At 36.4% G+C, this 12,004-nt stretch overlaps 2 protein-coding genes across 5 annotated transcripts; one reads left to right on the top strand and one right to left on the bottom strand.

The window, feature by feature from the left end:
- Window positions 1–716: 716 nt before the first annotated feature.
- On the top strand, window positions 717–5,251 carry LOC127950769 (ubiquitin-conjugating enzyme E2 W). 4 transcript variants are annotated; one of them, XM_052548029.1, is made up of 7 exons: window positions 717–777; window positions 1,057–1,111; window positions 1,673–1,764; window positions 3,656–3,758; window positions 3,851–4,006; window positions 4,101–4,176; window positions 4,313–5,251. In XM_052548029.1, the coding sequence occupies exons 2-7, from the start codon at window positions 1,097–1,099 to the stop codon at window positions 4,324–4,326; spliced, it is 456 nt and encodes a 151-aa protein (XP_052403989.1). In that variant the 5' UTR covers window positions 717–777; window positions 1,057–1,096; the 3' UTR covers window positions 4,327–5,251. The 4 variants fall into 4 exon arrangements, with proteins under 4 accessions (XP_052403989.1, XP_052403987.1, XP_052403991.1 ...); XM_052548027.1 differs by lacking the exon at window positions 717–777 and having other exon boundaries at window positions 951–1,111; XM_052548031.1 differs by lacking the exons at window positions 717–777; window positions 1,057–1,111 and adding an exon at window positions 1,124–1,257.
- Window positions 5,252–9,299: 4,048 nt separating this feature from the next.
- On the bottom strand, window positions 9,300–11,868 carry rdh10b (retinol dehydrogenase 10b). The gene is made up of 6 exons (XM_052548006.1): window positions 11,368–11,868; window positions 10,608–10,843; window positions 10,419–10,517; window positions 10,190–10,335; window positions 9,953–10,084; window positions 9,300–9,870 (listed from the first exon to the last, which is right to left on the bottom strand). The coding sequence occupies exons 1-6, from the start codon at window positions 11,639–11,641 to the stop codon at window positions 9,747–9,749; spliced, it is 1,011 nt and encodes a 336-aa protein (XP_052403966.1). The 5' UTR covers window positions 11,642–11,868; the 3' UTR covers window positions 9,300–9,746.
- Window positions 11,869–12,004: the final 136 nt, after the last annotated feature.

Here is a 12,004-nt window from a genome sequence, read left to right as displayed (position 1 = left end):
TATGTTGTTAATTTTTTTCTGCTTTGTGAATTACAAATGTGCACGTAACCCTGGGATAGTTATCCCAAAATAAAAATTCTGCCGTCCTTTAATCACAAGTTGTTCCACACCTGTATGAATTTTTTCTTCTTCTGTGGAACACAAAAGAAGGCATTTTGAAGAATGTGGGTAACCAAACAGACTTGTGTGTAACAACCCCCCCCCCCCCCCCCCCCCCCTATTTTTTTTTTATGTTTTTCCTATGGAAGACAATGGAGGCCAGTAAATTTTTAGTTTGGTAGGCATTAAATTATGACAAAATGTAAAATTTGGGGTGAACTATCACTTTAAATCAAACAGTGATTAAAAATAAGTATCCTTTAACAGTTTTAATTGAATATTTATTCTGTTCTCCATGGGGAACTTGGCATCCTTTTGCTTTTTTTGAAAGTAAATGACACCTAGTGATAATTTTAGCTAGGTTTACTATGATAGTAATATCCTGCAGGTATAAATGACTTATAAAGGTTAAGGAAAATATCCAAATGTCTAATAAATAAATAAAATATGACATTAAAACATTTCATGTTTAAAATATATAATTTATTATTGGTCACTATTTTGTATATTTCCTTTAATGCGTTCATCTTTACTTTATTTTCTTTATTTTTTAGTGAACATTAGTTCACTTTTATCTGTGTTACTTGTTAGAGCACGTGACAACTTATTTATACCGGGGCACGTTGTCGCAAAATCTCAATGTTTTCTGCTATAACGGAGTAAATTAATCGATTCAAGGTAAGTACCTAAAGTAAAACTGACTCGTAAAAATAAAACCACACCGAGCATTATTTACTGGAGACAACAGTGTGGCAACAAGAACAGTCTCCCGATTTAAATGATGTCTGATAGTTAATAAGCACATTACGTTACAATACAATTGTTTTTTTTTTCTTATGTAAAAAATAGTATTTTTAGAGTGTTTCGGTTAGTGTAAGTGGATGTTAGCATGTTCACCTGTAGTACCTCCGTCTAAACCTTGTAAACTGTTCGTGTTGTTGCATTGCGGCTGATCAGACGTCACTCGGCCAATCGCCTCTCTACCGGGACTTTCATCATGGCGTCTATGCAGGTGAGAGTCTCTCTACATAAAAAAGCAACTATTTTTCAGATAACAATATAAATAATTTTTTCACACATAGCTGTGACACGTACCGGGTTTCGTCCACTGTCCCTGCCAGTGCCAATCTAAACCCAGGACAGTCAGCTGTTTCATTTGTACGCACATTTGTTTACTTTGTTAGCTAACGTTCAGTCATTCTGACAATCCAGCAAACTCTGTGCTGTCATATCACACACTGTTGTGGAGGTAGAAGACGATACTTATAAAGAGATGTCAAACTGGAATTATGAAACGTTAGCAGAGTTCTTCCGAAGCTGTAAATAATGCTGTTAATTCGCTAGCTTCTATAGCAATGCAACTCGTTTGTATGACTAGCTCGCTGTTAGCAGTCTCTTTGCTAGTTGTATTTTTCAGTACTTTTCGGACAATAGGTTTCAAATTAAGGGGAAGTGTTTAAAATGATACCCTTTGTATTAAAATGATGAATTAGTGGTTTAGAGTGATGTAATGAGGGCTCTCCTTGTTCTTACTTTGAGGCATCACTTAAATCAAGCTGTTTTCGCCTTTCAGAAGCGATTACAAAAGGAATTGATGGCGTTGCAAAGCGATCCACCCCCTGGAATGACTCTTAATGAGAGAAGTGTGCAGAACACAATCACGGAGTAAGTCCTGAGATGTGTGAAGAGGCAAGATCGAGCAGTCAAGCATCTGAAACCGGATTATATTTAGACAAACTAACCTTTCCTTAAAGTTGGCATGCCATGAAAATGCATGTATTTTCTAAATTCATGAAATAGATTTATTTGTGAACAATTCATCCATTATTTTATTTATTTACTCACTTTGACTTCATAATGTTTAATCAGTATGTCAACCGGGTCTTCTTGTTGAAAATGACAGAAGTGTGAAGTATGTGGCCCAGGATTATCTTCCTCCACTTCTGAGTACTAAAGTACTACTTCAGTTTCATTTACTCACCCTTATGTCATTGCAAACTTATGAGACTTTAATTCATCCTTGAAACACAAATGGAGATATATTTTTATGAAATCTGATATATTTCTGTCCATTTGACCCAAACTTTTACTAGGGGAAAAAAAAAGTTTATGAAGGGATTGTAAATGTTATCAGTATCCAAGTCTTTTGAAGAAACATTAAAAGGGGAGGGAGGGGGGGGGGGGGGGTGAAATGCTATTTCATGCATACTGAGTTTTTTACACTGTTAAAGAGTTGGATTCCCATGATAACATGGACAAAGTTTCAAAAATTAAGTTGTACGTTTGAAGGAGTATTTCTGTTCCAAAAATACTCCTTCCGGTTTGTCACAAGTTTTGGAAAGTTTTTTTCGAGTATGGCTCTGTGTGACGTTAGATGGAGCGGAATTTCCTTATATGGGTCCTAAGGCACTTCTGCCGGAAGAGCGCGCTCTCCCGTATAGCAGAGCACTGAGAGGCTGAACACAGACAATCACTGATCAGAGCGAGAGCCTCGCGAAATGTCACAAAAGGAGTGTGTTTTTGGTTGCCAGGGCAAGACAACCCTGCACAGATTACCAAAGAAAAACATTAAGCATTAAGGGACCAGTGGATGGAGTTTATTTTTACAGAGCATCAACGGAGTTGTCCAAGTGTTTGTGTTTTTCCCCATTTCGAAGATGCTTGTTTTACAAACAAGGCCCAGTTTGATGATGGATTTGCACATCGTTTATTTCTTAAGGATAATGCAGTCCCAACGAAAAAGGGTCACTATCGTGTGTTGGAACCGCAGGCGGTGAGTAAAATTGCTTCAAATATCTCTGCCTCCTTGTTAGTTCGTCCCCTCCCATGCCGGAGACCCGGGTTCGAGCCCCGCTCGGAGCGACTCATTGCTGCTGCTGCTCTCGTTCAGTTTCAGCCTCTGGATCTGATTCTGGATCATAAATAAACGGCTGAATCTGACTGTTTTTTCCTCACGGTAATGTCACAGCTTCCAAACGCTTTCAATGCAAAAGCCTACTGGCGCTCATGATTCTTTAGCTCCGCCCACACGTCACGCCTCCAGTCGGTCGTGTTTTTCCGGGAAAAATCGGTACAGACTATCTTTCTCTTATGAATAAAATAAAAATAAAGACTTTTTGGAGTTATGAAGGATTCAGTACTACTCTATAGGTACTCAAGATTAATAGGATATTGAGTGAAAACGAGCATTTCACCCCCCCCCCCCCCTAACGCATTTATAATTGACAAAAATTGATTGACACATACATAGAACACTTAAAAAGTAGTAAACAAAAGCTTAAACATATTTGCATCACATGCATGTTTTTATAACCTTTAAAATCATTGAACACTTGGCCGATTGGACAAAAATTGCCCAGGTTTCATTAAAATAGCTTCAATAGTGTTTTGAAGATGAACTATAGTCTCATGTGTTTGGAACCGCATGAGGGTGAGTAAAGATACATTTTCATTTCTGGGTAGACTAACTTAAAACTTTTTAAGTTTCTGTACTGAATGAGTTAACATGCAGGGAATCAGTGCTTGTGTTCTCATACACAGCTTTGTGTCTGTCCAGGTGGTTTATAGATATGGAAGGTGCTCCAGGTACTCTCTATGAAGGAGAGAAGTTTCAGCTCCTCTTCAAATTCAGTGGTCGATATCCTTTTGATTCACCTCAGGTAAACTCTGAATCTTTTAAAATATGTTGGAGGGGTTTTTTTTGTCTATGTGTAAAAGCTAAATGCTTGTTGCTAATATATATTGTTTCTAGGTAATGTTCACTGGAGAAAATATACCCGTCCATCCGCACGTCTATAGCAACGGTCACATCTGTTTATCTATTTTAACGGAGGACTGGTCACCAGCTCTGTCTGTGCAATCTGTTTGTTTGAGCATTATTAGCATGCTTTCAAGCTGCAAAGAAAAGGTAAATGTAACCTTTAATTAACCAAATTGGGGAAGGGTAATGAAATTCATTTATTATGGTCATTTATACGTCTAATAAACGGTTTGCTTTTCAGCGACGTCCTCCAGATAACTCCTTTTATGTAAAGACATGTAATAAGAATCCAAAGAAAACCAAGTGGTGGTATCATGGTGAGTGTGTCCCGTCATCTTCTATAAAACGTCTTTTGATGCAAGTTATTTTAGTGTCTGACCAAAGTTCAAATCACTTTGTTTGCTTTGCTCTCTCTGCATGCTGAATTCATGTCTGTCTTTTTTGTTTTTGCAGATGATACATGCTAGTATCCACAACATTTTGATATAAAAACAGACTTTTCCAAGTACATCAGGTACTTTATGATGCAGTCTTCAGGTTAAGACTGAACCAGCAGACCCTGGAGTGGTGATTTATGTATGGATTAGGCGTACACTTCAGCTGACTGGAAAAAGTGCTTAAAAACTGCAGGAATGTAACCCACCCGGCAAGTATATATTCTGATGGAAGCAAGATGTGGAGCTTTTTTTATGTTTGATTTACATTGTATTGTTTTCTTTCATAAGCCTCTAAGGGTTTGCACTGGTTGTGCAATAATAATTTCAATATGGGTTTGGAATAAAAGGAAAGTCAGTGCAAATCAGAAAACCAGCTACTGTTATGGGTCAGAGACAGATGTCTATCCTTGCTTGGTTATGCACTGTGAAATTCGAACAGGGCACATTTTTCCATCTATTTTATGTAATATTTTAGCTGTATAGTTTAAAACCATAGATTCTTTTAAAACAAGCCATTTTAAGTTGAATATTGTAGCTGGGTGTGGTGTATAGTACTGTTCTGATAAATGTCTTATTTACGGATATGTACAGATTTAATGCAGGGTATTGATCATGTGACATGATCTTAAAGGGTATTTGGAATTACACAAATGCTTTATGGGTTAGGATTCAAGCACTGGTTTTATAAATAGACCCCCATTTTGTGTAGTTAAAACGAGAGATAACTTTACACATAATCACTTTATCTTTTATGTAAAGCTCTATCTAGTAATATTAAAATTGTCTATTTCATGATTTATCCTTATGTACTGGGAAAGGTTCTTTTAAAAACATTACTTTTCCATGCCGTTAGCATTATAGAAAAAAGAAAAGTTTTTCTTCATTGTTTTGTTAACTTTATTTAACTTTATTTAAAAAAAATGTTCTTATTAAAGTAATATATTTTGAAATGCTGTCATTTGTTTCAGTTAGACTTCTTTATAAATGTATATTGTGTGGCTTCAAATATTGTTAGAGTTCTGCAGTTAACATTGTAGGACACTGATGGTATATAAACAGTGTGTTTTATGTAAATCCGTTACACAAAGCAACATTCATGCTGGTTTGTGACAGAATGCTGATCTGTCCAATAGAGGGAAGCACAGTCATGTTAACAGACGTTCACAGGCATAGCAGAAAACTACTAAACTACTATAGTTTAGTACTATAGGGTTGGATTTTTTTATTAAATGCAAGGCTGCATTTATTTGATCAAAATACAGTAAAACAGTAATATTGTGAAATATTATTACCATTTAAAATAAATTTTAATATAAATTTAAAAACATGTTTATTCCATAGACCGTGTAAAAAGTTGGACGTAGTGTCCATGACGTCAGCCATAGGTTTGCGAAGTGCTAGTGCTTTTTAAAGCTAAAAGTGGGCGTAGGTACCGCACGTCAGTACCAGATAATCGAAAATGGGCAAAAAGGCGGGAGCTGGTTGCTTAAACCACGCCCTCCTATCGCGAAGTCGGTGACAGCGGGGGCAACCCACCTGTCACTCAAGTGGCTGCGCCTTTAATTATGCAGAACTTTAAGTCTTAATATAATTTAAATGGATAAGTTAAAACTCCCCCACCTCAAGGTTTTCATGAAGGGAAAAATTAGATATATAGATCAAAATAATTTTTTGAACCAGGTTGTAAACGGTTTTTTTTTTCTGCTGTAAAGTTGGTCATTTTAACTTTTAACATGGGAGTCTATGGGATTGACTTCCTTTTGCAGCCTGCCTCTGGCGGTCAGTTGATGAATTACAGTTTAAGTCTCTTCCGTATGGGTTTCACGAGAGAGAGTGGGAGGTTGCCGCTTGGTTTATCCTTTGATGTCAGAGCTGAATTTTCAGCAGCGATTACTCCAGTAAAAAAGACTATAATAAAATACCCTCCAGCCTTCAGTGTCACGTGATCATTTAGAAATCATTTTAATATGCTGATTTGACGCTCGGGCAAAATCACCAAATAATTTATTCTTATTAACGTTGAGAACAGTTGTACTTAATATTTTTGTGAAAACCATGATATGTCCATGTTTTTCTGATGAATAGAAAGTAACAACGTAAGTCTCCTTTGACCAATTTAATGGATCATTGCTGAATGAAAATTTTAACTTCTAAAAAAATATTATAGCCTAAGAAATTTGGAATACTAAAGATTATTCCAGTTAATTACTTTCGTAGTATTTTATAATAATTATTATTAAATAGTTAAGAATAAAGCAAGACGTTGTAACAGTAGTTACGGTGTGATCAGCAGTGGTAAACAAGTCCTCTAGAATGATTCTTACTATTTTCTTGCAGCGTGTATAACTGTCTAGATGTTTTACTCAGTGAATCATCTTTTCAGAACTCATAGCAGTAAACAATATATATTAAAAAGTAGTCTGGAATGTTTATTCAGATGTGATTCCAAAGTCTTGGCTGATGTATAACACAGTCATTGGAATTTTCTCCTCCGTCAGACGGAAATCCTGGAGTGTGAATGGTTTGGATCTTCCTCATGTGATGATATCTGTTCTCTTGAAATGTGTCTGTGACATCACCGTTAAGGCAATGTAATGGTATCATCCAAATGAGTATGGTGTGGGAGTGGGTGTCATTTCCTGGTAAAGGGAAAGGGATTGACTGTGTATCAGTAATCTCTCATCCTTGTTCATTTTCCAAGGCTAAACACATTAGTCAGAGCATCTAGATTTGAGGGAGTCCCACGCAGGGAAGCTGTAGGCTTTTCTTGGCTCATTGTAATTGAGTTACCAAAGCAACATTACTGAGATAACAGGACAGTGATGCAATGACTCTGATATACACAGAACTTTAGTTTTTCCTTTTCATAAAACAATCTCTAAATATAAAAATTAGTAGAAAAGTTCAAAGTTTAGTTTAGTAATATGGTAATTACAAAACATAGCTGAAATTAAGAAAGTTGTTTCTTAAAATTACCCACTGTATATAAAGAGCTATACTTGATAAAGGTTCAGATATAGAACTGGTCAAATGTAAACTTCAGTTTCTCTCTCGAAGCAAACTAATTGTCAGTGGATAATTAATAACTGATACTACAGATTCCTGTGAAAGCACATCACAAACACCTTACAATGGGCTGCTACACATCAACCATTCTTTCTTTTATGCTGTCATCTCTAATGAGGAATATGCTGCATACTTTTTGAGTTTGTACAAGGGGCTCTTTATTGTTTGCTGGTATTTAGGCTGAAAGTGGAGTTATCTAATCCACAGACAGGCATCACTTGTTGCCTTTTATTCACTGAGCTGTCAGTGTATGAACTGTCAGGTTTTTGTAAGGCTGTGCCATGAGGAACACTGGCAGCTTTCTTAATAATCTGTCTGAAGTAAGATCACGTAGTTGTCATTTTGATGATTTCAGCACTTTTTAAACATATAATCCAAAACACTGGAAAGTTTTGGATTAAAGGCTGAACTCTACTGGAAGCCCTTTCCTGATCTTACCAGGAACAAGCATATATATTTATAATATGGTTTATGGCATTTGAATGTGATTCCCTCATTTTATCACTTCACTGATAAATATGCCTGATATCTCTCTCCTACAGTCACTGGTATTTCCGCAAGTGAGTGGGCAGGGAAAGACTCTGCATATCAGGCTTTACAAAATCACATCCTCTACTTCATACAGTTGTGCAATACATTAATTTTAAAGTGTAGCTGGGCATAAATTAAAAAACATCGTAATCAAATATTTTAATTAATGAACCCGATATACAGGTGCATCATAATAAATTAGAATGTTGTGGAAAAGTTCATTTAAATTAATAAATTAACTCAAATTGTGAAACTTGTGAATTAAATAAATTCAGTGCACATAGACTGAAGTAGTTTAAGTCTTCGGTTTTTTTAATTGTGATGATTTTGGCTCACATTTAACAAAAACCCACCAATCTCAACAAATTAGAATACTTCATAAGACCAATAAAAATATTTCTTATATAAAGATTTCTTAGTGAATTTGGTTTTCAAAAAACACAATGGACCAAAACCAGCAGATGACATTGCACCCCAAATCATTACAGACTGTGGAAACTTACCACTGGACTTCAAGCAACTTGAGCTATAGCTTCTCCACTCTGCCATAAGTCCGCGGTTATCTCGGTTGGTTGTGCATCTTTCTCTTTTTTCTTTCTATTTTTCCCTCCACTCAACTGTCTGTTAGCATGCTTGGATACAGCACTCTGTGAACAGCCAGCTTCTATGGTAATGAATGTTTGTGGCTTACCCTCCTTGTGAATGGTGTCAATGATTGTCTTATGGACAACTGTCAGATCAGTAGTCTTCCCTATGATTTTGTAGCCTACTGAATCAAACCAAAAGACCATTTTGAAAGCTCAGGAAACCATTGCAAGTGTTTTAAGTTGATTAGCATTTCACGATATTCTAATTTGTTGAGATAGTGAATTGATGGGTTTTTGTTAAATATGAGCCAAAATCACCACAATTAAAGAACCAAAGACTTAAACTACTTCAGTCTGTGTGCATTGAATTTTAATATATGAGTTTCATTTTCTTATTTCATCAATGTTTTCTCTGTATTATTTTCCTCACTGAAAATGCACATTAAAAACAAGCCGAACCATTAAAACTTTATGCATGTTCAATTATATAATAGTTTCACATGCATTTTATACCCATTTGTATGTTTTTCATTTGTAATTTATATAGTTGAAAATAAAAATGTACAGTATACATAATACATTTTTACTGCTTTGTGCTTTCAACTGACCTCAAAGATAATTTAATATTATCAGGTTATAGCCATTTATTAGTTGAATACATAAAGAAACAAGGTCTACCTTTCAAAGTGGACAAAATGATCGATTTTAAGCATAGATTTGGAAAGCTGCCATGCCTCTGATGAAAATAGAATATTTAAACTGAAACCAAATCACCTTTTTCCATCACTTAGCATTAGGGAAAAAGGAAACCGTACAGGATTAGTTTAAAGGCTGTTTATTCAATCAAAATGCACATGTGGCAATTTCTGCTAATATTCTCTACAATCATTGGTGTCATCACAAATCATCAACACAAGACCACAAAGGGGAAACGCTTTCAATATTTTCAGTCCATTTCATAGTGTTATTTGGAGAATAAAACCTCTAAAGTGATAAAGTCTTGGAATGTTGAGAGATAAGCAACAATCCTTGACAAATAAAAATGTAAATACATACAAATAGGTGACAGGCCTTAAGCAACCTTATTGTAATGCACAGCATTTCATAATTAAAGTTAATTGCTACATGGGGTTACATTTGAAATTGCAACCTTAAAGATGACAGCAAAATATCATCTGAAAATTTTTTTTTTTATATAAATGTTCAGCTTTCAGCGTTCCAGAGGAACTAACACAGAATTAAGCAGCACTGCTCAGTCAGAACCAGTTAGATTCCAGTCTTTGATTCATTGTTGTTTGTGGACTCCTTGCGTTGAGCCAGAAAGGGGTACATGCATTTATCAGCCCCGATAAATCTGTACATGCACACAATGGCATCAAATGGCAAAACCCTGAAAAATAGGAGATATTGAAGAAGATTATAAATAAATTAAATAAAACAAGACCATTCACGTTATTATGACATTCACTTACGTTTTCATGAAGGTAACCATGTACATGACTCGTGGCGTGCAGATCATTGGTTGGTCTGTTAGTATGGCTCTCATGGCCTGTTTGACACAGTACTCTGGCTTTAGCGGTGGAAACAATGGTGCCATTTCTTTCCTGTTTAAAAAGATAAAAGATTGTAAGAGAACAATTAAATTAATCAATTTGAACATGTCTTGCAATCAGAATTAAGTTAAGGATATGCTGTTAAAAACCACAAACCTAATTTTGCAGCCATTGAACATGCCAGTGTCAACTAAAAAAGGACAGACAAGCGTCATCTTTATTCCATCCTTATCAGCTGCTTTCAGTTCATGGCTCAAAGACTCATGGAAGCCTATGGCTCCGAACTTGCTTGCACAATAGTCCTACAATGAAAAGGAGAAAGGTGACTTTGTAACATACTGTGGTACACTGTACTAGATGGAAGGAAAAAGTGAGAATTTCTTACCTCCACACCAGCAGTGGTGAACAAGCCCAATGAGCTAGCTACAGTTACAATGTGTCCATGGTTCAGCTCAAGCATCTTGGGAAGGAAAGCCTTTGCAGTCTGTGGATTAAAACGTATACGGAGTCAGAAGATGAACACAAGATGTGGAAAAAAAGATATTAATGGTGTTGATTTAAGCCATATACCGACCCAGAAGTGAGCATGGCAGTTGACCATCATAGTCCTCTCGATAAGCTCGTCAGGGCACTCGAGAAGATGACGTCCGGACACAACGCCAGCATTATTGATCAACAGGTCGATGTTGCCCACCTCTTTGCGCACCTTCTCTGCAGTCGAATACACACTCTCGCGTTTACTGACGTCGCAAACATACGTGTAAACTTTTGGCTGGAACAGAGGCAACTCCTGAACACCATCCGAAGACCCTTTAAAAAGAAACAGGATTACGTAAGAGTATTGCACATTTTACGAGGTTTAAATGCTTCTTATCCCATTTAATCCCAGGAATAAATACATTTTTGATTTGATTTTGAAGGGTCTGAAAGGGTCAACCAAAAATAAAACGATTCAATTCTTACTTAATTGTAAACTTACTATTTACTGGGTCTTAACTGACCAACTGAGGAAATATCTGTAAATTCCGATCAATTATCATTAATAAACTAACTTTCTGCTTTGGTTAACTAGGGATTACACACGTGTTTACTTTCCTCGGGGGAAAAATGGGATTAAATGGGTTAAAGAAGAAGAAAAACGTATAACCTTAACACTTTCCAATAAGGTTTCATTTGTTATAACTGCATTAGTCAACAGAAGAAGGAAAAAAATATATATTCTACAAGCTCTAAAGTAATTTAAATTATTGCAACATACGTTTGTTGTACATAATAATAAAACGCTCGTAAAAAAATAAAAATAGGGGGAAATTTTGGTTTTGTATAAAACTTACCAGCGGAGGGTTTCATTTCTCGGTAGATGTCTCGCACTATCTCTGCGGTCTCGTCGTTGCTCTCTCGGTTGATGTCCCACAGCACAAGGGTCGCTCGTCTCCGGGCAAACTCCTGCGCAAAGAGTCGCCCGAGACCGCTTCCAGCTCCAGTAATAACACACACCTGGCCCTCCACACTCTTTTCCCGTTGAGGAATAAACCATTTAGCACCGGCCAGTACGAACGACCATATTATTTTAAAAGTGACCACGAATACTTCAGTTACGATATTCATAATGTACGCGCGCCTCTGTGTTTCCACTCGCCAAAATAAACAAATTACAACAACGTTCAGTTCCAACAGCAAAGACCTTAAAGAAACAACCTGTCGAGGCTTGACTAAAATCGGAATGCCCTCACGACGGGATGAATTCCACCCATAACAATGTATTTTTGTGGCTCGCCAGCTCTTTAAATATGACCGAACTCACTCGACTCCATAACTTTCCACGCGTGTTTGTGTCCGCCTGTTATGCAAAGCAGTCATAGCGTGTGCGTCATATCTAATGCACAGTTTCCAGTGTATCTACTTCTGGACATAATAAATTCTAAAAAAAAAAAAAAATTTTGGCGCAAGCAGAAAGTCTCTTAAAAGTAA

Source organism: Carassius gibelio, chromosome B2, assembly GCF_023724105.1.
Source record: "Carassius gibelio isolate Cgi1373 ecotype wild population from Czech Republic chromosome B2, carGib1.2-hapl.c, whole genome shotgun sequence".
Classification (NCBI taxonomy): domain Eukaryota; kingdom Metazoa; phylum Chordata; class Actinopteri; order Cypriniformes; family Cyprinidae; genus Carassius; species Carassius gibelio.
The sequence above is the reverse complement of the archived record's forward strand: the minus strand, read 5'-3'. Positions and strand labels throughout refer to the sequence as shown.

Bases quoted from the DNA above. Each gene is read 5' to 3' on its own strand.
- LOC127950769 (XM_052548029.1), top strand. The intron at 1,765-3,655 runs GTAAGTCCTGAG...GTGTCTGTCCAG, and splicing joins GTGCAGAACACAATCACGGA to GTGGTTTATAGATATGGAAG. The intron at 3,759-3,850 runs GTAAACTCTGAA...TATTGTTTCTAG, and splicing joins ATCCTTTTGATTCACCTCAG to GTAATGTTCACTGGAGAAAA.
- rdh10b (XM_052548006.1), bottom strand. From the start codon at position 11,641: ATGAATATCGTAACTGAAGTATTCGTGGTCACTTTTAAAATAATATGG. The intron at 10,844-11,367 runs GTAAGTTTTATA...TTCTTTTTAAAG, and splicing joins AGAAATGAAACCCTCCGCTG to GGTCTTCGGATGGTGTTCAG. The intron at 10,085-10,189 runs GTTTGTGGTTTT...CTTTTTAAACAG, and splicing joins TTCAATGGCTGCAAAATTAG to GAAAGAAATGGCACCATTGT.